Raw genomic sequence first — 22896 nt, 5'->3', positions numbered from 1 at the left:
CTGAGGCTGGCATTTGAGCTGAGGTTTAGAAAAATGATGGATTTTACCAGGCTTTGGGGACAGAGGGTGTGGTACATGGAGCACATTTCAGACAGAGGGAGAAAAGCCTGAAAAATCAGAAGAAGGAAAAGTATGTGGCCCTCTGGGTTACCTGGTGAGAGGTGTGGGGAGAGCAGGGATGTGTATTGATCAATCTTTCAGCAGAGACCCAGGGATCCAAAAGAATAGGCGACCCCAAATTTTGCTTGGGATTGCATCCCAGCACACTACTGTTTCTCCCATTTCAGCAACAGCTATCTGTTGACCCCATCTGAGGCTGATTTTTTTTTTTTTTGGGTGGGGGGAGAGTCTGGACTTTCCTTATTTCTGAGAGACTGCAGTTCTTCCCAAGTAGAATCCACAGGATAATCTCCACACCTCCCATCTCCTCTCTGTGCTGCTCTTTTCCCTCCACACATAATCAGACTGCTAACTGAAAGTAAGGGGAATGTGGTGAAATGCCTTCCTAAGGCCCAATCCCCCAAAGAAAAGCAGCTGTTGGTCAATTAGATCAGCTGTGTAGGAAGGGAAGGTCGAACAGTTTACCAGCCCTGGTCTCTATTCTTCTTCACTCCTAAACTGAGATTAGGAAGGAGTGCATGTAAGATAGCTTTTGCAAAAACATGGTGGCAGGAGATGGCCTGAAAATCTGGGGGAACAACAAATAGATCAGTTTAGCTGAAAAGTAGATAGTGTGAAAAACGTACAATAGGAAATAAGACTGGAGCCTGACTGTAAAAGGCTTTTTGAAGGGTGGATTTCGATAAATCTAAGGGAGAATTGGCAAGGAGAGAGTCATGGTAGATTAAAACGCAGAGTAAGGCATCAGAAGACTGAACAAATGAGAAATTAGGGGCCTCCCCTGCCCAGGAAGGTAGGGTAAAAGGAAAGTCAGAAATGGATAAAAATAATCTTTTACTCTAACCCACAGAAAGCTCCTGCAGCAGGGGTTCTAGTTCCCCTAAGCAGCCATTGACAGCTAGGGGATGGAAGTGAGGAAGAAGGTGCTCCTAGAGTCACTCTTGAAATCACTTGGTATACAAATTTGTCTCAAGCAATAGTTATGTGAATACAAATCCCTTCCTTCCCCCTTTTTTTCCCTGAAGGGAGAACTATGGGTGTGAAGCTGATATAAAAATCTCTTGGTTGGAAGTGTTGGTTACTTTTGTAGGCTTTTTTCCTTTTAAAAAAAAAATGTCATAAGGGATGGATCTGTAAAGAAGAGCAGAATGGAAGAAATAAATATTAGAAAATTTAGGTGACGTAAAAATAAAAACCACCAAAAAAATTTAATAATTAAAGAAAAAAAGAAATGAGTTGGTGTGTGCTTTGCCTTTACTTACATGTGCGCCTCTTCTATCTCCCCCGCAGAAGGTAAGCTCCTGGAGGGAAGGGACCTTATTGGTTCCGTCCCTTTTTCTTCAGCTTCTAGCCCAGTGCCTTGCAAATAAAAGGAGTTTAATAAATGTTGATTGTATTGATCTGGAAGCACCCGGACCAGATCTCCCCGTAGTCCCAATTGGCTCAGGTTCTCGTCTCCCTTTCTTTGACCCCCCCAACTCCTAAATTCTGGGGAGACCCCTGGAGTGCCCTAAGTCAGTGTCCCGGGCTTGCAGCCCTTTGTCCCCGAGGCCCTGGCTCCCCGATCTCAGCTCCTCTCCCCAGTCCCAAAGCCAGAAGAAAATCGGAGCTACTGAGAGCGGACTAGCGGGCTCTTGGAGCGCGGGACGGAGTGAGCCCGCTGGGGCTGCCCTCGCTGGCTCTGGAGGGCGGAGCTGCACAGCAGGCCCGGGAGGGCCGGCGGGCGGGCCGCCTCCTTTCTCCCCCCTCTCCTCCCCTCTTCTTCCCCTCCCCTGCAGGCGCTGGGGAAGCTGTTTTTCCACTCTGTCACGCACACGCGCTTTTTCATTCTTTATTTATTTCTTTCGGGTTTAAACTTTCTCTAAGCCTCGCCGGCACTTCCCCAAAGTTCGGCTGGGTCTCTGCGACTTTTCCTCCTCTACCCTGACCCAGCCCCAGTCCTGCAAATCAAAACTCCCCAGCCGAGCCTCCGGAGAGGCGGGGGAAGCGGCTGCTGAGCGCGGGCAGGCGGCCGCCGGGCGTGGTGGCTGCCCACCCGCGCCCGCTGCCCACCCGCGCCCGCTGCCCATCCGTCTGCGCCCTGCCCGCTGCGTACCCGACTCACTCGGACTCCAGGTGAGTGGCCGAGCCCCTCCAGCGAGGGTGGGGGAGACTGATGACCACTTGGGAAATACTGGGTCACTGGCGGCCGGGGGAGACAAAGAGGGAGGAAGGAGGCCGGCCAAGGCGTGAAGAAAAGGTCCCGGCCCCCCCAAAAGACGCTTCTCGACCACGGAGAGAACCTCCCCGGCCCCTGCCCACGGAGGGGTCCTTGTCCCCGTCCCTCCATGCGGGAGAGCTGGTTTGGACCCTCCGAAGCTAGCGCTTGTCCAGCTCCATTTGTCCTCTGGTCTGCACCCTGTCCGGGTGATATTTGTGAAACTGAGCCTCCCCGGAGACAGGGCCAGAGTCTGTGCTGGCCTGGAGAGGGGGAAGGAGCCAAAAGGGGATGGGGGAAGGGGATGTCTGTGGCCCATTATCCTCCCCAGCCCGTCTCACAGAGCCAGAAACTCCTTTTCCCGGGAGTGGGGCTCTGAAGGCCAGGGTCCTGCCTTGTTTGTGGCGCTGGACTGGCCTGGGTAAGGGGAGAGAGGCGGGCATGTAAGGAGCCCCGAAGGAGCCTGTCAAAGTCATGGCGGGATCCAGGCAGAAGACTCATCGGCAGCGAGACAGAGCCTGGTTTTGCTTGTTCAGGATTGCCCCGGCTTTTGAGTAAAGCTCTCTTGGGTGAACAGGGGGAGCAGGACCTTGAAGGGTTTCCAGCAAATCAAAAAAGGGAAACTGAAAATGCATCTTTTTTTGTTATTGTTGTTCTTGTCACAAAATTGAAGGGCTTCCCTTGGGGAGGTAGATGTGGGTGTCCAGAAGTGGGGTGAGTGTGGGTGGGAGCGCTTTGTACCCACAGCACTGGCACCTCTCAGGCCCCTAGCACTTCTAGGAAATGGAAATCTGTTCTTAAGTCTCCCTGGAAGCTTTACAGAACATGAGGAAGAGTTTCTTCCTACCTCCGACCACAGAGACCAGGAGGAAGGTGTCATTAACACTTAGCAGCTTCAGGGAGTTCCTGTTGCCTGAGCCTAAAGCTTACAAGTTTGTTAGAATATATATATTTATTCCAAACACAGACATCTATGGGGGAATAGTTTAGTGGGTAGCGATGCATCCAAAAAGATTATCAATAAAATATTTTTAAATGCATAGGATAAAACAAAATGAAGTTTTAAAAGGAATGAAAATAGAGCGATTTTGATGCTACCTTGTTAAATGTAATAAATATAAAGGTGTATTCATTTAAAAAACAATAGGCTATATATGCCAAAGGTTTGTAGATTTTTGCAAAAGTTTAGTTCCTTGTGCAATCTATGGTCCCTTTTTGTTCTTTGTGTATTGAGATATTTGTTGATTATTGTCATGTTCATACACACAAAAAATTAAAGCCCCAGGAATCCCCACGGAATAGGACCCCAAAAGGAGTAGAGACCCATCGCTGAAGTTTCCCTCTCTTCATACAGAGGACACAATTCCCAAAACCTCACTTTATTCCCTCACTCACCCCAATTTGGGAGCCTTAACTTACAGATAGAGTTCTAAGAAGTAAAGCACTGGGCTGGAGCTGAGCAGAACACAGATGGGCAGATACTCATTGATACTTTGCCCTGAGTCTGGAGGCCGTTGTTTCCCCCATTTTGGGGGTGGAGATGGGGCCAAGTTCTGGATGGGATCAAGGAAGGCAGCCTGTGGTTATAGCCCAAGGACGCTTTGCAGAGAAAGCCTCTTGGGGAGAGGAGGCTGAAGCTGCCTCCTGACTGATGCTGTTCATTGTGTTCAAAATAGAACTGAAAATCTTGTCAGCTCTGCCCAGGTGCCAATTATCTGAGTCCCATACCGGGAAGGGAGAACCTTAGAGGTCGGCTAGTCCAGTCTCCTTCATTTCCCCTTCCTTGGAAATAGCCTTCCTTCTCCCTCTCCAGAATTCTACCCAGCTCAGCATGTTGGGGGGAGGAGAGAGGAAACGATGGAACACATCCTGTTCTGCCCCAAGGAGAGAGGGCACTGGGAGACTCCATCAGCCCGGTGCTAAATGCTGGAGATGCAGAGAAGGGCAGGAGCTGGCCCTGTTCTCAATTTCCCCAGGGGTCAGAAGGCGAGAGCTCAGGACCCCCAGAGCCTCTGAGTCTGCTCAGCCTTCAGGTTCCTCACTGCCACTCTCCTGCCTCTCAGGGTCTTTGTGAAGAGAGGAGCGTGCTTTTGAAGCCCTGTGTAGAGGAGACATTGGTGTCTGGATAAGTGTTAGTCTCCCGTTTCACAGATGGTGATACCAAAGCTTGTCGAGTAGCAGTGACTTGCTCAGAATCACTCATTCTGGGTGATCGCCTGTCCTAGTACATCTGGTCCCTTTCCCAGATCCACCAGGATCCCATCCCTGAATGCACCCTTCCTTTCTGCAGACTGACCGTCTCCTCCAGTCATCGCCATGTCCGCCCTGATCGTGGAGAATTTCCGCTTCCTGTCGCTCTTTTTCAAGAGCAAGGACGTGATGATCTTCAACGGGCTGGTGGCCCTGGGCACGGTGGGGAGCCAGGAGCTCTTCTCCGTGGTGGCCTTCCACTGCCCTTGCTCCCCCACCAGGAACTACATTTACGGCCTGACGGCCATTGGGGTTCCCGCCCTGGCTCTCTTCCTTATCGGCGTCATCCTCAACACCCACACTTGGAACCTGGTGGCCGAGTGTCAGCTCCGCCGGGCCAAGAACTGCTCAGCTGCCCCCAACTTCCTCCTCCTCAGCTCCATCCTGGGCCGGGCGGCCGTGGCCCCCGTCACCTGGTCCGTGCTCTCGCTGCTTCGAGGAGAGGCCTACGTCTGCGCCCTCAGCGAGTTTGTGGACCCCTCCTCGCTGGCAGATGAGAAAGGGGGCTTCCCCCAGGACCACGCCGTGGAGGTGCTGGCCAAGGTCCCCTGTGGGGAGGCCCCGGCAAACCTGTCGGGCTTCCAGGAGGAGGTGAGCCGAAGACTCAAGTACGAGTCCCAGGTAAGCCAAGATCCCAGGACACGGAGGTGGGCAGGCAAAGGTTCCCGGAGGTCTTCCCTTGGAGAATGCCGCTGGAGGGATGACGGAATCAGAGCCTTTACCTGAAAAAGCTCAAGGTTAGAGCTAGAAAGAACCTTAGAGGCTGCTGATTTCCCCGCCCCCCCCTTCCCCAGCCCCGCAGCCCCCACCATTTTTACTGGAAAGGTCCTTTATTGGTGGGAGTCTTAGTCACATAGACAGCAAGCACAATTGAAGCCCAGGAACTCCCCTCATCAGTTTTTCTAATTGGGGGCTCTGAGCTATGATGATTTATTTTTCCCTGAGGCAATTGGGGTTAAATGACTTGCCCAGGATCACACAGCCAGGAAATGTTAAGTGTCTGAGGTCAGATTTCAACTCAGGTCCATCCCCCTTCCTCATCCCCAGCTCAAGGTAGGAAAGGAAAACTGGAAAGGCTTCAGCTTTGCTCCTCTTGGGTGAAGAGGAGAGAACCGAAAGACAGCTCTAGCCTCAGAATAAGAATCCTCAGTGTTAAAAGTGGGTAATACTCAGTGCTAATGAAGCCATGTTTATGGTTCAAGTTCCCAATAATTTTTTTTCAATTTTAAATCATTTTTTCTTTTTTTTTTAATTAAAGCTTTTTTATTTTCAAAACATATGTAACATCCACCCTTGTGCTCCACATTTTTCCTTCCCTTCCCCCCACTCCTCCCCTACATAGCAAGTAACCCAATATATGTTAAACATGTGCGATTCTTCTATACATATTTCCACAATTATCATGCCGCACAAGAAAAATCAGATCAAAAAGGAAAAAAATGAGAAATACAAAATACTGGTAAACAACGACAAAGAGTGAAAACACTTTGTTGTGGTCCACACTCAGTTCCCACAGTCCTCTCTCTGGGTGCAGTTGGCTCTCTACATCACAAGAACGTTAGAAGTCCCCAATAATTTTAAAGAGCAGGGAAAATTGCTATTCTTCAATTACATATTGATCTCATGACTCACTCTGGGTGTAGTCCTTTTATAAAAAAAATTGGATCTGTGATTTTATTAGTGTAGTGAATTCTCTCCACCACATCTTTCTTAAATTTAGAAATGTTCTTGGGGTGGGGGGAGGCTGCTGGAAGTCACTCAGACATTTGCCTGGTATGTCTCAGAGGCAAAATTCAAATCCAGGTTTTTCCACACTCCAAGATCTGCTCTCTGATCTCCATTCTTTGATGCCTTTTCTGGTTCTAACTCTGTCCATGTTCTGACCTCTGACTGTGGCCCAGATGGACACGTAGCCTGGACTTAACCAGACCGAAGGGCTAACCCTGGCAGGTGTGATCAGCTTGGTTAATAAGTGGTTATCAGCTGACATCAGGGGTGACTGATGGAGGCAATTGGTAAAGTAAAACAGCGTGGATCTTGTTACATTCTTCCTATATCCCCTTCTTTCTCCTCTGGCTCTTTATAAGACCTTTGTAAGAATCAAACATTGTCTGACAATGTAAAATGGCTATCTCATAGGTAGTGAGCTACTCATTCCCGGAGGTGTTCAAAAAGGTCTGATGAGCACAGGTAATCAGAGATGCAGGAGAGAGGAGGATTCTTGCATTGGGAAAGAAATTGGGCTTCAGTCGTTTTTCACTCACATCTGAATCTTTGTGACCCCATTTGGGGTTTTCTTGACAAAGATACTATTGTGATTTTCCATTTACTTTTCCACTCATTTTACAGATGAGGAAACTAAGGCAAACAGGATTAAATAGCTTGCCAGGGTCCCCCAGTTAGTGTCTGACTAGATTTGAACCCAGGAAGATGAATCTGATTCCAAGCCTGGCACTCAACTCTCTATCCACTGTCACCTAGTTGCCCCATAAATTGGGCTACAGAACCCCAGAAAGCATTTTCTGGTAATGAACTGATGATGAGAGAAACACAGAAGCCTTAGTAGAAAGGAGAAAGGGAAACTGGCAAAGCCATGGAGTGGGAAACACAGAATTTTCTCTTAAAGGTCTTTAAAAGCACCAGTTGGAGATGCAGGAGCTTGGAATCAGGAGTGACAACAAACATTTACTAAGCACTTACTACAAAAGCCAGGTACTTGTGCTAAATGCTGAAAGATCTGAGTTCAAATTCTTCCTCCAATATTTACTAGCTGGGGGTTCTAAGGTAACGTCACTTAACATTGGTCTAGCTGGTCTAGAGCTGGGTCTAGAACCAGCTTAATCATCTGTAAAATGGGTAGGACTTGATGCCTTCTAAGATGCCTTTTTAGCTTTAACTGTGATGAAGACAACAGGCAAAAACAAATGGGCAGGCACAAGGGGACAGAAAGGATTGGGTGTTTGGGAGAAAAACGGACAGGCACTTGCAGAGATGGTGAGATGAGAAGAAAATGCAGACTGAGCAGAAGTCAGAAAATGAAAGCAGAAAAGGATTATCATGACATATTACAAATCGTGAGGGACCTAAGAAAACATCTATTCCAATTCTCATTCCACAGAGAGCAAATAGATCCAGAGAAGACAATTGACTTTATTGTAATGAAGCTATTTATTTTTATAGTGTTTTATTTTTTCCAATTACATGTAATTTTCACCATTCATTTTTGTAAGATTTTGTGTCCTCAGTTTTTTTCTTCCTCCCCCCCTCCTCAAGACAGCAAATAATCTGATATAGATTACACATGTACAATCATGTTAACTATGTATCCATCCATATTAGTCATGCTGTGAGAGAAAAATTAGAACAAAAGGGAAAAAAACACAAGAAGGGGGGGGGGGGGGAAGGATGTGAAAATAGTATGCTTATTTGCATTCAGTCTGCACAGCTCTTTCTCGGGATGCTGATGACATTTTCCATCCCAAGTTTATCACAATTGTCTTGGCTCTCACTGTGTTGCTGAGAAGAGCTAAATCTACCACAGTTGATCACACAATCTTGCTGTAACTGAAAAATGTTCTAGTTCTGCTTGTTTCACTCAGCATCAGTTCATGTAAGTCTTACCAGACTTTTTTGAAATCAGTTCATTTCTTATAGAACCATACTCCATAGTCATTTCTTATAGAAGTTACATCATTCTTATAGAACAACTTCTCATTGTTTCTTACAGAACAGTAATATTCCATAACATTCATATACCAGAACTTATTAAGCCATTCTCCAATTGATGGGCATCCACTCAATTTCCAGTTCCTTGCCACTACAAAGAGGGCTGCCATAGACATTCCTGCACATGTGGGTCCCTTTCCTTTTTTATGATCTCTTTGGGGTACAGGCCAGTGGAGACACTGCTGGATCAAAAGGCGAGCAGTTTTATGGCCCTTTGGGCAGAGTTCCAAGTTGCTCTCCAGAGTGGCTGGCGTGCAGCTATTATTTATTGTCAAGTCAGGACTAGACTCGCTCTCTGCCGGCCGGGTTGGTCTCCCCTCCTTTCCCTGCCCTTGCTCAGAGTGGGGAGGGAGGTGGGGACAAGGGAAAGCTCACCCGCTGCTTCTGTCCCGCACAGCTTTTCGGGTGGCTGCTGATCGGTGTGGTGGCTGTCCTGGTCTTCCTCACCAAGTGCCTGAAGCACTGCTGCTCCCCGCTGGGCTACCGCCAGGAGGCCTACTGGGCTCAGTACCGCGCCAACGAGTCCCAGCTGTTCCAGAGGACGGCCGAAGTGCACTCCCGGGTGCTGGCCGCCAACAACGTGCGCCGCTTCTTTGGCTTTGTGGCCCTCAACAAAGATGACAAGGAGATGCTGGAAGAGTTTGTGGTGGAGGGGACCCAGCCGAGGCCCCAGTGGAATGCCATCACCGGCGTCTCCCTATACCGTGAAAACCAGGGCTTCCCACTCTACAGCCGGCTACACAAGTGGGCCCAGGGGGTAGTGGGCAACGGGACTGGGCCAGACAACCTGGAGATGGCCTTCCTGGCTTCCTAGTGTCCCATGTCCCCACAGAGTGTGACTTCTATAATCTGGGGTCCACAGCCATAGCTGCCCCACTTAATCCAGTTTGCCCGCTTCTTATTGTTGCTCCGCACTCCTATTTGGATGCCAGTCCCGTGCCCAAACCCAGGAGTTAGCAGATTCCCAGATGATTCTGGGGTGGATCAGAGGCAAACCTCTTTTACTAGCATCGCCAACGGGCCATCAAAGGAGGCTGGAGGGCGGTGAGGGTGACAGCGTGTGGAAGCGGCCCAGGTTTGGGCAGAGCCTGGTGGGCAGTGCAGCACTCTGAGGACACTCCTGGCACTCGAGCCCGTCCCACCGCAGCCTGCTGGATCAGCAGCTTTACAAGATGTTTTGGTCTTTTCCAAAGAAAAGCAGCTCCTTGCACAAACTTCTGAACCCCGGGACACCAGAAACAGTCACCCCATGCCTACTGGTGGGCTCCTTATGAGAATGAAGTCGAACGTAGTTAACTTGTGTCTAACTGCATGTGGGTTGGGAATGGCCATCTTCAGAAAAGGAAGATTTGAAGACCTGGGGGATCCCCAGTAAGGAGTTTTCCTCCGGCTTCCACTGACTTTTTCTCTTTTTAAGCATTTTTGATAAAGACTTTGCTATAACATTAACGTGTGTGTGTTGTTTCTGCTTTGAATACAGTAAAGAGATCCCAAATACAAAAACAGGCACAAGATAGGCCCTTGGTTGAAATCAGAATTTTAGGGACAGTAACACTCATAAAATTTAAACCCCTCTTTTTGTAGAAAAACAAATTGAGGCCCACGAAGAAGCAGCAGTTCATATGACCACTAGGTTACATGAATCTAGGTCTCTGGTCTGTCAGGCCAGGGGGTTGATGCCATAATGCCCTTTAAAGTTCTTCTCATTGTGCGCCCAGCCCATACCCGAGGGGCTAACTGCCACTAGATTTACCTCCAGACTCCTGCCTCCATCCCTCCCAGGGCCCACGCTACTGTAGATACACCCAGTTGTCCTCTTCCCCCCAATCTGGTCTCCCCAGAACTTAAGACTTTAAAAGAACTTTAGGCTCCTAAAACTTAAAAACATTCCTCCCTCATTCCTGGAGAGGAAGGATCAAGGCTTTCTCCATGTTTTTCCCTGAATTTTGGCCTCTGAAAAATAGCTTTTCCCTTCTCTCCCAATCCTGCCAAATGCAGAATACAGCAGGTATACGTCTTTATGTTACAATTTCTCTCTAGTTCACACAGTATTTCAGGCTCTGCCAGAACCAACTTCAGTTATCCTCAAGATTTGAACAAGAAACCAGTTTTCCCAACAGCAGAAAGCACACTTCCTTCAACGTCAGGAGGCAAAGCAAGGGAAGATGGCTACTCACTCAGTAGGGAAGGCAGCAAGGGCGTGGATGAAGTTGTTCATCAAAGGAACAAGGATCATGTTGGCTGTGTCTTTTTTCCTGCTCGGGCCTTCCTTCCCTTCACTTGCTTCTGTCCTCACAGGACCCCAAGGAAGACCTTGAGACAGTGATTCCCCAAATTCTCCCCCTCCCCCTAGCAGGATTCAGGAAAGTCCTGGCAGGAGGCAAGACCAAGCACATGGCCCATGGTCGTTAGGGATTGCCATGATACCATCACAGCCTAGTGATTCCTAATTTTGAAGAGATCACACACATGATTAAATGAGAAAAAGTCAGCCCCCTATCATTACCACTTCCCAGGGGAAAAATAATACTTTACAAAGCACTTTCTTTAAGAAAGCTCTGGTGAAATAGTCAGCACAGACATTCTCACAGGTAAACAAGTTCATTTAAACTCAGGCTAAACGTAGCAAGTCTTCTTGACTTTTGACTATGGTTCCAAGAAAGGTCAAAGAGACTGGGGTGGCTAAATTGTATGCTGCAAACCAGACAGGGTTCTTGGGAGTCTGTCAGTCAGAACATGACTGGAACAAATGGTCAGAGAAATTTGCCCTCCAGCATTACCAGGAAGAGAAGTAGAGGAAACAAGCTGGTTCATTTTTTATTTATTTTTTTAAATAAAATGAACATCTCTTAAAAAAATTTTTTTTGATCTTTTGCTTTTATATCGTCTTTATTTTACAATATATACCATACCCACCCTCCCCCCAACCATGCCTTATAACAAAAAATAAAGGTCCAGAGAAACAATACACTCACGGACACACATAAATACAAGTTCTGACAAGGGCAGGTTACTGCTGGTCTTTACACAAACGACACTGAAGTAAATCCTCTCACACTCCCTCTCTCCCACTATGGGTTTTAAATACATCTTGTGTCCACTCCCCAGGAACAATGGCCTGGAAGATGCTTTGTGTGGCCCAGTCCAGGCATTAGCTGTCAGCAAGAGTGTTCCTGGACTCTACGTAGTTCAAGGCCTTCTCCTTGACAGCCTGCACCGTCTCAGCTGTGCCATGCTGCTTCTCATAGTCCAGGTAGCGTTTGAAGAAGAATTTCATCCGCTTGGGGGACAGACTCAAGTGTACCACTCGCTCAAAGGCGTCCCTGGATCACAAGAATAGGGAGCTCAGGGAAATGAGGGACTGGCCCTCCACAGCCAGAATTTGTTACAACTGGAGAATTCTGGCAAAACCTGGCCTTATCCTAAGTAAACTGAGAAGGGAGCTGCTGGGTCTAGGGGATGGAGTCCCAGGAGAAAGACAGCCCCGCATCCCAGTCGCAGCTCTGCCCCAGATAGTCAATTGACTTCATGCAAAGCAGCCCCTACCATGCCCTGTCCCATGGGGAGGATGCCAGGGCAAAATGAAGGCAGTAGAAATGAAAGCTGAGGCATAGATTAATTCACAGGAGGCCCCCTCCCTGTTGGACAAAATTGCCTTCTGAGGAAAAGAATGGAGAACACCTAGAAGGTGAAGAGAAATGAGACCCCCTCACCCCTCTACTTACCTTACTTCCTTCTGGCTCCCAAACTTGATGAGCATGTCGATGTAGATGGACCAGACGTCTGTGCGCTTGGGGTAGCTATTCAAGGTGCTCTCAAACATGGCCTTGCCTCGTTCGCCATCTCCCTGATAGAACTCAAGCTGGGCAAACTTAGAGATGACATCCACATCTGCAACGGCAAAGGGAGCTCTCAGACACACACACCCCCTCTGAGCCAGAACCCTTTCTTTACGAGACTGAGTTCCAGATGATGGGGAGGGGTGCCCACCCCTCATCCCTGGTCCCAGTTTCCCAGCCCTTTCTAGAAGGACAAAGCCCAATATGGGATTATGAGGTGTGAAGGGTGGAAAAGTTAGCATCAGGGAAGGGTCCTAACTCCATTGGCCACTGGGCCCCTTTATCTAAATCCATATGACATCTCAACAAAGAGGCTCAGAATGAGATTTAATTCTGTTATCCTCATCTGGGAATGGGGACTCTGGGGAAGGCCCACCGCCATTCTACATCCTTCTATGCGGAAACCAAGAACAACATGAGAATCATCCTGACAAGGGCAAGCAGGAAATCCTCCAGAAGCTACATGGGGAAAAGAGAGAGGGATAAGAACCAGGAGGCCTTACGTTCTTTCTGTGGCAGACAACTGAAGGCCCGCGGCAGCAGGTCGTGACAGGCCTCAGCCTTTCCCCTCTGAAGGAGGAAGGAGCCATACTTGACCCACACAGTCTTCTCTTGTCGGAAACGTTTCAGCATCTGATTGTAGACTTCTTCAGCAGCCTGGGGAAAACGAGATGAACAGAGGACTGGGGGGAGGGAGGGAGGGGGGCCTACCTCATGGCTGGGGGCTGGGAAGGGGCAGGAGAGCACTCACTTTTTGAGAGGCTTTTCTCAACTACTACAGTACTACCACCAGTCTGCAATGCTCAAGCTCAGGGACATCTGAGGTACACTAGAGACTCCTGGAATCTCATCTCCCAAATCATTTCCCCATCCAGCAATTTACTTAACCTCTAAAAGGAAGAACCTATTCTTGCCATTTTGTAGACAGGCGTGCTGGGGCCCAGAACTGTTACGGTGAGAAGAGGAGGCCTGCAGATTCTGGGCAGATGCTGTCTGGAGCGGGGATGGGGAGGAGACTCTTCTGGGGCTTAAAGGAAACACCTGGGAAACACACCTGGTACTTCTCTGACTTGCTGTAGATGTCAGCCAGCTGGAAGAAGACCTTCAAGGGCTCACAGTACTGCACAGCCCGCTCAAAGACCTTGCTCAGCGTCTCTTTGGAGCCGTACATATTCTCTAGGTTCATCAGGGCCACCCACACATTTAGCTTCTCCTGCTCTTCTCTGGGGGGAAGGAGGAAACAAAAGGGTCAAAACTCACTCTGTTCCAGAGGGCCTCTTTCACCTCAATGTTTTACTCAACGTCTGAAATACAGATCACAGCTGGCCCGCAGATCTTCTCAATGTCAGGGAATCAAGCTTGAGTAATCACTGCCCCCCAAAAGTCTGCAAAAAAGCCTGGCTATGGATGGGGCTCTATTGTGCCCTGCTGGATCCCCAAAACAGACTTTCCTGATGGGACTGAGAGCCTCGACTCAGTTGGGGTCAGCAGGATGTCAACCCTTGAATATAAACCCTAAACTCTCCTTCTTCCTCTGAACCAGCAGAGCCCGGATCTCTTATCAAGTGATCACAACCTACTATGTATCCAAATTAACTGCAACTATCCCTGGGGAGCCGCTTTACCTGAAGGAGATGGACTTGAGGGCCCTCTCAGCCACCGCCCGGGCTTTCTCGATCTCTGTGGCATGCAGGTGGAAGGCCATGTACCGCAGCCACAGGATGGAGCTGTTGGGGGAGCTCAGGACCAGACGGTCAAAGTCATCAGCGGTCTCGGGCTGCCAATTGGGGTCCATCAAGGCTGTCTCGATGCGTGTCAGCTCCTTCTCTGCCTGCTGCTTCTCCAGCTCCTTGTCCTTCTTGCTTTTCTTCTTCAGCTACAGAGAAGCAGGTGAGGGTGAGTAGTGGCACCCCAGGCTCGGCTCCTACCTACCCCGGAGAGAGCCCACAAGACCTCTCGACTCTGCTCTGCCCTGCTCCCTCCTCCCCCACCCCCAAGGCTCAGCTTCAGGAAGCATTCCTTGGAGAGACCCTCTAAAAAAGCCCCGGGGGAAGACCAAACCGTGGCTTGGCTTGATGACTCCTCTTCACTGTCCGAACTCTCCTCCCGAGGCGGCGCGGCGGGGGCAAGCATGTCCAGACTCACATCCCACACGAAGCCCGAAGACAGCTGCAGCCTGGGAATTTCTGTGGGCTTGGTCTGCTTCTGCTGTGAGAACCAGAGCGCATGTGAGGCCCAAGGCTGCCCCAGTGTTCTGGGTCACCCCAGCCCCTCCGCCTGCTGACTACCGGAGCACAGGCCCAGACAAGATGGCGGCTCTCCCAGAGCCCTGGTGTGCATGTGGCAATGTGTAGGGAGCCCACCGGCCCCACTGGTGATGGGGGGGGGGGGGGTGTACTTCGGTTTCATCTCTGGGATCCACACAAATGGAGCTTTAGGCTGGCACGGCATCATGTCACTGGTGAGGACGCTAGGCCCAGCAGGGAGGGGGGTGAGCTGTCAGAGTTCCGGGCAGACTCGGAACCCAATGTTGTGTGGGGAGCAGGGGGTGCCTGGACGCTCTCACTAATTTACAGAATTCTTCCTACTACAGCCTCTGGTCTGAGAGGTTTAGTTAAACGCCAAGGCCCCAGAGACACTGCGTGCCGCCTTAATTTTGCCACCCCTTTACAGATGAGGAAATGAAGGGGGGCAGTTCCTGAGGCCCTGGTTGGGAGAATGCCCAGGTCTCTGAATACCCCCCAATCAGGGGCCGGCCTTTCTCACCTTGGGCTGTTTCAGCCTCTTCTCCTCATTATAGTTAACTTCCACTCCACTATCATCTTCTTCAGGCAGAAGGTTTGGCCTTTTCTTCTTGGTCACTTTCTCCTGGGACAACACAAAGAAGGGGAATGGAAGGGACCAAGGTATCTACCGTCAGGCAGTCCCCCCCAAGCCCCGTCGGGGCAGGCTCCATGGCATTGGGGGCTAGGGCCATGCTTGCCTTCACCTTGGGGCACCAGGCAGCCACCACAAGCTTCTTGCTTTCCATGTTTCCTTTTTAAAAGGGATCTCCTCCACACAAGGAAGTACCTGTTCTCTTTCCATCTCAGGCATCTTCCGCTTCCCTGTGTTTGCTGCCTTCTCTGCCCGTCTGGCCTTGGCCTCCGACTCCTGCTGCTTCTCCTCCTCCTGTTTTGTGCTAGAGTCTCCCTTGTCTTCCTCCTCCTTGCCTTCCAGTTTCCGCTTCTTCTTGGGCTGGCTGCTGGGCACCTCCTTGACCCGGTTCTTGCCCTGGTCCCTCAGTGGCAGGCCCAAAGAGTCAGGAAATACATCGGGCTTGCCCGTGTCTTTGGGGAGGAAGGACAGGTACACCAGTTTCTGCTTCCGGTTCAGCCTGGAGGGGCAGAGAGAGACAGCAACAAGGCCAGTGAGAGAGGAAAGAAGAAGAATGACCAGGAAACAAGACCAAAACCACCTTTCATGGGCCTGAGCTTGAGCAGACTTGACCAAGAACCTTCTTGGCCCATGGGCCATCTCCTGTCAGAGTGAGCAAGGCTGGCATGGAGCCCAAAGGCCAACCTTGTTCTCACCCCAGCCGGGCTGCATCTCTTCAGGGATTTACCAGAAAGGGGCCCTGCCTTTAAGAGGGCAGTGTACCAACCAGGCCTCGGGGCTGTGGCATGAGCAACGGCCTGTTTCCACACCTACCTCAAGACCTTGGCGGAAAGCAGCTTTCCTTCTGGGAGGTAAGTTCGGTACAAAGTTTTGTCAGACAAGAAGTACTTGGTAACATGCCGGTACTTGACCCGACCCACAAGTGTGGGGCCAATGCTATAAAAAAGCAAAGACGAGACTGTGGACTTAGGAGAAATGTTGGAGCAACGGGACAACTCGGGCAAAGCCTAAAATGAGGCAAAGACCCCCTCAGTGCCTTCAAAAACAGAAAGGCCTCATTTTACAGCACAAGGCAGCTACAGGGAGCATACATTCTTCCTCCCGACTAGGGCCGCGCAGCAACTGCCATAAATGAGGAAGTCCTAAAAAGCGGTCTGGAGACAAAGAAAATAGTCCTAGAAAAGGCAGACAAGAAGACCCCGTACTTCTCACCGAAAGTGTACCCCTAGCTTCTTGACAGCCTCCACGTAGCCCCGTAAATGCTGCCCTTCTTTAATGTTCTTGATTGAATTCACTTCAGGGTCTTCTATTTTGTTTTTCATCCTGGGGTTTGTCCTAAAAGAATGGGTGAGGAACAGAGAGAAGAAGGGGAAGAGGGCTTAACTACTCCACCCAATCTTTGTGTCCATCTTCCCAGGCTGCTCTATTTGACACCCCACCCCCATCCCCATTACCCCTCCTGGTCAACATTCTGTGGCCCACTTAAGAGTCCCTGGCACCGAACATCCCACTTTCCATCCCTATCCTCTGACACATCTCTGCCTCTGATTGGGAGTTCTCTTTCAAGGCTCAGTCCCTACTTGAACCTTTTTCTGTGAACAGTTTGTCATCTATATTTACTTCATTTTACCTTTCCCTCCATAATGTCCTTGAAGGCAAAAATGATAAAAAAAACTTGAACCTAACGCTGGTGTCATCAGCATCACATTCTATTCACTAAGAAAACTGCCCACAGAATGCAGACTAATTTTATCTTCATCTTGTACTCTCCTGTTTTTTTGACCCCTGAATCTAAGCAGTTCAGACTACCCTTGTCTTTGAGAGAAAAACAAAAACAAAAACAAAAACAAAACCTGGAAAAGTAGCAGGACCAAAAAAGAAGTACAAGAAGACAAGGAGCTGAAAGGAAGCCAGGTTTCTCTAACCTGGAAAATTGATCAAGAGAGTGATCCTCTGATCCCATCCCCACATCCCTGCCCCCTCCAAGAGTCTACCTGGACTGTCTCAGTGACAGAGTCAGCACGGGGTCTTTGGTGGAGAGCACACAACACCTGCGAGAGAGGGGGGAAACAGTGAGGCCCACAGTTTGGTGAGCGCCCAGCTAGGACCCATAGGCTTCTCTGCAGCACTCATCCACTACACAAGGCTGGTAACCACGACACGTCCTTGCATATAGTGTCTGGGTTGCCCTGGTCTAGGTCCCTCCTCCTCCCCCAGGGGCTCCCTGTGATTCTGGGGGATCCCCAGAATCAGATCTAAAGTCCTGTGTTTGGCTTGATGGCCCCTGACAAGCTGGTCCTTTCTCCTCCTAACCTGGCCACGCCAGTCTTCCCACTGCGCCTTGAACCCAGGGGAGCATCTGCCACCTGGGCCCCTCAAGCTTAAAGAGCCCTCTCTTGACAGCTTTCACCAAGACAGCTCAAACCCCACCCTTTTGCAAAGGAACTTTCCCATCTTTCCCTGCGGGGACTGTCCCAGATTCCCTCCTAATTACACTGTACATATCTTGGACATACATAGTGCTTGGCCCCTTGTCTTCCCCCTCAGAAAGTGAGCTCCTTGAGTGGGGAAGGGGAATGTTGCCTTTCTTTGTACACACAGGAGAAAGCACACAGTAAGCACTCAATAAATGCCTTCTGGCTAAAGCACTGTGCAACATTAAAGTGCTATGTCAACATTAGTTATTTATGTCATTTCCTATTCTTTGTGACGGCAGAATTTTGTTTACCTGGCATAACAAAGGAACTTAAAACTGGCCTCCACACCCAACTCTGCTCTAGACCATGCTGATGCCTTAGGCTAAAGCACTGCTCTGGGCTCTGTCTGAGGCCTACCTATCCCCAGCGTGCCACAGCCCCGGGGGGTGGGCATTCTCACTGGCAAGACAGGGCTAAGACACAGGAAGCACCAGAGAAGGGAGCACAACAGGACGACAGGCAGAGAGCAAAGCCGAATTGGACTCACCGGACGATTTTCTCGGGGTGGAAGCCTTCCAGGGGCGCTTCAAGGTAAGAGTCACTCAGGTGAAAGATGCTAACTTTCCCAATTGTCCCAAAGGGGAAGAGGACTTGCAGCCCCTCCTTGGGGATCACTTTCACTACACGGCCCATGGCTACTTCTCCTTCTTCCAACCTGTGAGGACCTGAAAGGGGGACAATGGACTCAGACGTGAGAAAGGGCAATGGCTGCAAAGCAGACCAGGCAAGGTCAGGTCAGGAAGGGGCAGCTGAAGATTAGGCTTCTCCTCTGACTCAAGGCCAGGCTGTTTCCAGAATCACAGTCTAGTAACCATTAAAAGCAATCAATGGCTAAAAGGTGTGGGGCCCACATTAAACTCTTCCCCCAAGAAGGGCAATAAGTCCTATCCTCCATTCTGCCCAAATGGGTCGGAGGTCACCTTCCTGACCCAGTCAGGAGTTATTTCATCACCATACCTATGAGAGACAAAGTAAGGAATCCCTTGGAGGACTCCGGGCCAACTACAGTAGCACTCAGGGCTTGGCCAATCTTGAATTTCTTCTCTGGATGCTTCAGAACCTAGATGAAAGAGAACCCCGATTTAATTCAGCAAAGCTTTGCTTTGGGCAAAGCAGTATGCTTGGTGCTGAAAGTTGTTGTTGTTGTGTGTGTGTGTGTGTGTGTGTGTGTGTGTGTGTTTTTCTTTAAATTTGAGATATAATCTCTATATTCATGAAGCTTACCAGAGAGAAGGAACATATAGAGACAACTATAACAGTAGACCCAAGACAGGGAGCAATGGAGGGAAGGAGGGGGTGTGAGGGGGAGGGAATGGAGGAGGGGAAGGGAGGAAAGGACGGTTATAGGAAAATGTGAAGATCCAAAAAAAAAAAATTATTTGCTGAAGGAATTAGAGAAAGGGGGTGAGAAGGCAGGAAGAGAAAAAGAAAGAACCAAGCTAAAGAAGAAAAGGACTCTGAATGGTAAAGAGGAGGAAGAATACATTCTAAATGTTGGGACACAATGTCATGTTCAGGCAATAGTTACTAGTCCTATATGCTTGAACATAATCTGATCTTTGCAATGACCATGGCAAACAGGTGGTGAGAAATAAACCAGGAAAAATAATTTTGAGTTCAATTGTGTAGGGTCTTAAGTGACCCCACCCTTGCCCCCACCAAAAAAACAACCACCAAAAAACCCCTGCATTTTCTCTCACAGGAATGGGGAACCACAGAAGGTTCTGACTGGTGACTGAGAAGGTAAGACCTCTGGTCTTAGGAAAATTATTTTGGAAGCTATAGGGCAGAGAGACTGCAAAAGAAAAAGGCTTGGGAGTAAGGAGACCAGTCAGGACACTTACAATAATCTAGGTAAGAGGTGATGAGAACTTGAATTAAAGTTGCTCAGAAGAAATGTGAGATGCACAAAGTTAGAGAATCCACTCCAAATATTCACAGGGACTATTTGTGGCCAAGCTATGCCTGAGCATTCAGAGCTCATACTAGTCTGATCAGCCTTTCGGACACACTGTGACACACAGTTCCCTCCTCTTCGAGAACAAAGGACAGCAACCCACCAGGCAGGGTGGTAGCAGTGTGCTTGGAGAGGAGACAGAATCAAGCAGCTGATTAAATGTGGGCCTAAAGGATAAAGAAGTCAAAGATGACTTTCCAGCATTCAAATTCTTGTGGTTGCAGGGATGGTGTGGGGCCCCAGGTGATAAGAGGGACCATAGGTAAGAGTCAAGCTCTGGACTTGATGAATGGGAGGTGCTGGCCTACATCTAAGTGCTAATGACCAACGAGTAAAAGGGTTTAGGGGACAATGAAGCTGAATGGAGAGATGTTGAGATTTGTGTCACTTGAATCTATGAGTGGCTACTAAAAGCATTAAGAGAGAAAAAGGAGAAAGAAGAGAGGGCTTGGGGGTAATTCATGCTTATAAACTAAGAAGGATGGTCAGATAGATGTCAGAGAAGCAATGTTATGGAAGCTAAGAAAGGAGAGATAAAGACTTTAGTTCTTTCCCCAAATGGAACATTTGGAAATCCAGCAGGGATAGACAGCCCTTATTATTCCCTGTTATCCAAGTACCATAAGAGCTCTCTAATACTGTATATAATATACATTACAAATGTTCCTGGAGGTTAGGGGTCCCCAAGACTCCAGCCCACAGCTAACAGATGGACCTTGAAACTGACCTTGAAACTGAGAGAAGTCAATAGCTGAGGGATTCTTCCCCGGATATCAGGAGTTATCTCCACCTCAAGCCATTTTTTGATCACATTGAACTGGAAGACAAGAGTGGATAGGGAGGAGAAAAACAGAAAAAGGAAGAGGTCATGAAAGTCTAATCTCTTTTTGCTGTGTTGTAAACGACATAAACTCTTGGAACTATATCCAATTCCTTCAAATGGGAATACCATCACCTATTAGGAAGAAAGGAAAAGTCCCTTCTCTTCTACCATTTACTGTCTCCCTTTAGGGATTTCATTTTAAATACTGTGCTTCAAGTGATACAGCGTAAGCAGGCACAGACGGACTGCAATTCACAGTGTGGGAATACCCTAAAGTATAGAAGTATCTATTTCCAGAAGCACATCAAGGACCTGCCTTAGCAGTTCAGTGAAAGTATTATTCTTTTCGTAGAATACCTTTTGTTTCCAAAAACTATACTTTCTAGACATAGCCCTACAGTCCTAATGTTCACATTATTGCATCTTTCTAGATCTAGCTCAACTCTTACCTACTCTATGAAGCTTGCCCCAAGTGCTTCTGCCCGTTCTCCACAGCCTCCTCTGGCATTGCCCAGCAGGTATATAGTCTGTACACTCCATGGCTGAGTACTCACATACATGATCTGAAACTAAATTCTTCTTGTCTAAGTCTTATGCCCCAATCAGACTTTAAACTCAAAAGGTGCACAGAACACATTATCCTCCCTTTTTATTCCTAAGCAAAGTTGGATGCCAAAACTTATGAGATACCCCCAAGATGTCTTATATGTTTCTGGTTTGGTCTTCTCTCCCCCCTCATTACCTCCCAATCCCCTACTCTCTCTCTCTCTCTCTCCAAAGAAAACATCCTAGTATGGGGATATTCGTCTCACCTTTCTCATAAAACAGATCACCGTCTGGCCAGGAAGGTATTGTTTGAGCTTCTCTGTGGGGCTAGAGCAATGAGTGCTGGGGTCAATGCTGATGTCCTTCTCCAGCTCACTGTTTCCACACAGGCAGAGAAACAAAGAAAATGGTCTTGGTTATTAATGGGAGAAGTCAGTTTGAATGGCCCCTTAAATATATCACCAGGTCATATACTGTACCCTCATCTCAATCCTATTCTTTTTTTTTTTTAATTTTTTTATTTACAGGTTATATGCATGGGTAACTTTACAGCGTTAACAATTGCCAAACCTCTTGTTCCAATCTTTCACCTCTTACCCCCCACCCCCTCCCCTAGATGGCAGGATGACCAGTAGATGTTAAATACATTAAAATATAAATTAGATACACAATAAGTATACATGACCAAAACATTATTTTGCTGTATAAAAAAAATCAGACTGAAATATTGTACAATTAGCTTGTGAAGGAAATCAAAAATGCAGGTGGACATAAATATAGGGATTGGGAATTCAATGTAATGGTTTTTAGTCATCTCCCAGAGTTCTTTCTCTGGGCGTATCTCAATCCTATTCACTAAGGAACCCCTTCATGATGCTAGAATGAGAATGGTTTGTTCCAGCTCATGTCAATGATTCTATATGAGCTAAATAAAAGCCTGTATTTTTTTAAGCATTTAAGAAAAACAAAACAAAAAAAAATTTACTAATTTTTCAGATATTATTCTCCTCTTGGAAAAATATGGCCTTAAATTTGTACTCTGATGGCACTAAGACTAGATGATTAGACATCAGAGAATGAAGTATTCACTTTGAAAATGAAAGGAAAACTTAAAGACATTTGGAGTTGAGAAAAATCCTAAACTTTGCAAAGAGAACAGAGTGGAAGAATGTGACAGAGAAAAGAAAAAGTGTTTCCTCATCTATAAAATGACATGAGTGGACTACATGATCTCCTTTTTCATAAAATATGGTTCTGATACTAAAGAAGGGAAAGGGACCTGTATGTGCCAAAATGTTTGTGGCAGCCCTGTTTGTAGTGGCTAGAAGCTGGAAAATGAATGGATGCCCATCAACTGGAGAATTGTTGAGTAAATTGTGGTATATGAATGTTATGGAATATTATTGTTCTGTAAGAAATGACCAGCAGGATGAATACAGAGAGGATTGGCGAGACTTACATGAACTGATGCTGAGTGAAATGAGCAGAACCAGGAGATCATTATATACTTCAACAACGATACTGTATGAGGATGTATTCTGATGGAAGTGGATTTCTTCGACAAAGAGAAGATCTAACTCAGTTTCAATTGATCAAGGATGGACAGAAGCAGCTACACCCAAAGAAAGAACACTAGGAAATGAATGTAAACTGCTTGCATTTTTGTTTTTCCTCCCGGGTTATTTATATCTTCTGAATCCAATTCTCCCTGAGCAACAAGAGAACTGTTTGGTTTTGGTGTGGTTTGGTTGCACACATATATTGTATCTAGGATATACTAGGACATATTCAACATATACAGGACTGCTTGCCATCTCGGGGAGGGGTGGAGGGAGGGAGGGGAAAAATCGGAACAGAAGTGAGTGCAAGGGATAATGTTGTAAAAAATTACCCTGGCATGGGTTCTGGCAATAAAAAGTTATTTTAAAAAAATGTATATATGGCTCTGATATCTAAACAGGGAAGAGATAAATCAGAAAAAGAAAACTAACACACTATCTCTAATATTTATGCAAAAAATAGCCAATAAAATATTAGCAAAGAGGTGACAGCAATATATTCAAAAGCCTGTCCTTATTAACAAG

General features: G+C 47.8%; 2 protein-coding genes across 5 annotated transcripts in view; one reads left to right on the top strand and one right to left on the bottom strand.

Annotated features, from left to right (window-relative positions):
* The first annotated feature begins 1872 nt into the window (after positions 1–1872).
* On the top strand, positions 1873–9736 carry CALHM2 (calcium homeostasis modulator family member 2). Its single transcript, XM_031955782.1, has 3 exons — positions 1873–2235; positions 4608–5188; positions 8691–9736. The coding sequence occupies exons 2-3, from the start codon at positions 4634–4636 to the stop codon at positions 9105–9107; spliced, it is 972 nt and encodes a 323-aa protein (XP_031811642.1). The 5' UTR covers positions 1873–2235; positions 4608–4633; the 3' UTR covers positions 9108–9736.
* Positions 9737–11118: 1382 nt separating this feature from the next.
* Positions 11119–22896, bottom strand: part of PDCD11 (programmed cell death 11) — a 37733-nt gene continuing 25955 nt past the window's right edge. For 3 of the 4 annotated variants that reach the window (XM_012541590.3, XM_031955779.1, XM_031955777.1), the window contains exons 22-36: positions 21079–21187; positions 20171–20260; positions 18444–18546; positions 17974–18151; positions 17004–17060; positions 16222–16344; positions 15823–15945; positions 15205–15508; positions 14899–15000; positions 14194–14340; positions 13758–14008; positions 13187–13355; positions 12636–12789; positions 12019–12184; positions 11119–11616 (exon numbers count right to left, since the gene is read on the bottom strand). In XM_012541590.3, the coding sequence (XP_012397044.1) occupies positions 11445–11616; positions 12019–12184; positions 12636–12789; positions 13187–13355; positions 13758–14008; positions 14194–14340; positions 14899–15000; positions 15205–15508; positions 15823–15945; positions 16222–16344; positions 17004–17060; positions 17974–18151; positions 18444–18546; positions 20171–20260; positions 21079–21187 (2248 nt within the window). In that variant the 3' untranslated portion in view covers positions 11119–11444. The remainder of the gene's footprint in view (positions 11617–12018; positions 12185–12635; positions 12790–13186; positions 13356–13757; positions 14009–14193; positions 14341–14898; positions 15001–15204; positions 15509–15822; positions 15946–16221; positions 16345–17003; positions 17061–17973; positions 18152–18443; positions 18547–20170; positions 20261–21078; positions 21188–22896) is intronic. The other variant, XM_012541595.3, reaches the window with a different exon arrangement.

The sequence above is a fragment of the Sarcophilus harrisii genome, chromosome 2 (assembly GCF_902635505.1).
Source record: "Sarcophilus harrisii chromosome 2, mSarHar1.11, whole genome shotgun sequence".
In the NCBI taxonomy this organism is placed as follows: Eukaryota; Metazoa; Chordata; class Mammalia; order Dasyuromorphia; family Dasyuridae; genus Sarcophilus; species Sarcophilus harrisii.
The sequence above is the reverse complement of the archived record's forward strand: the minus strand, read 5'-3'. Positions and strand labels throughout refer to the sequence as shown.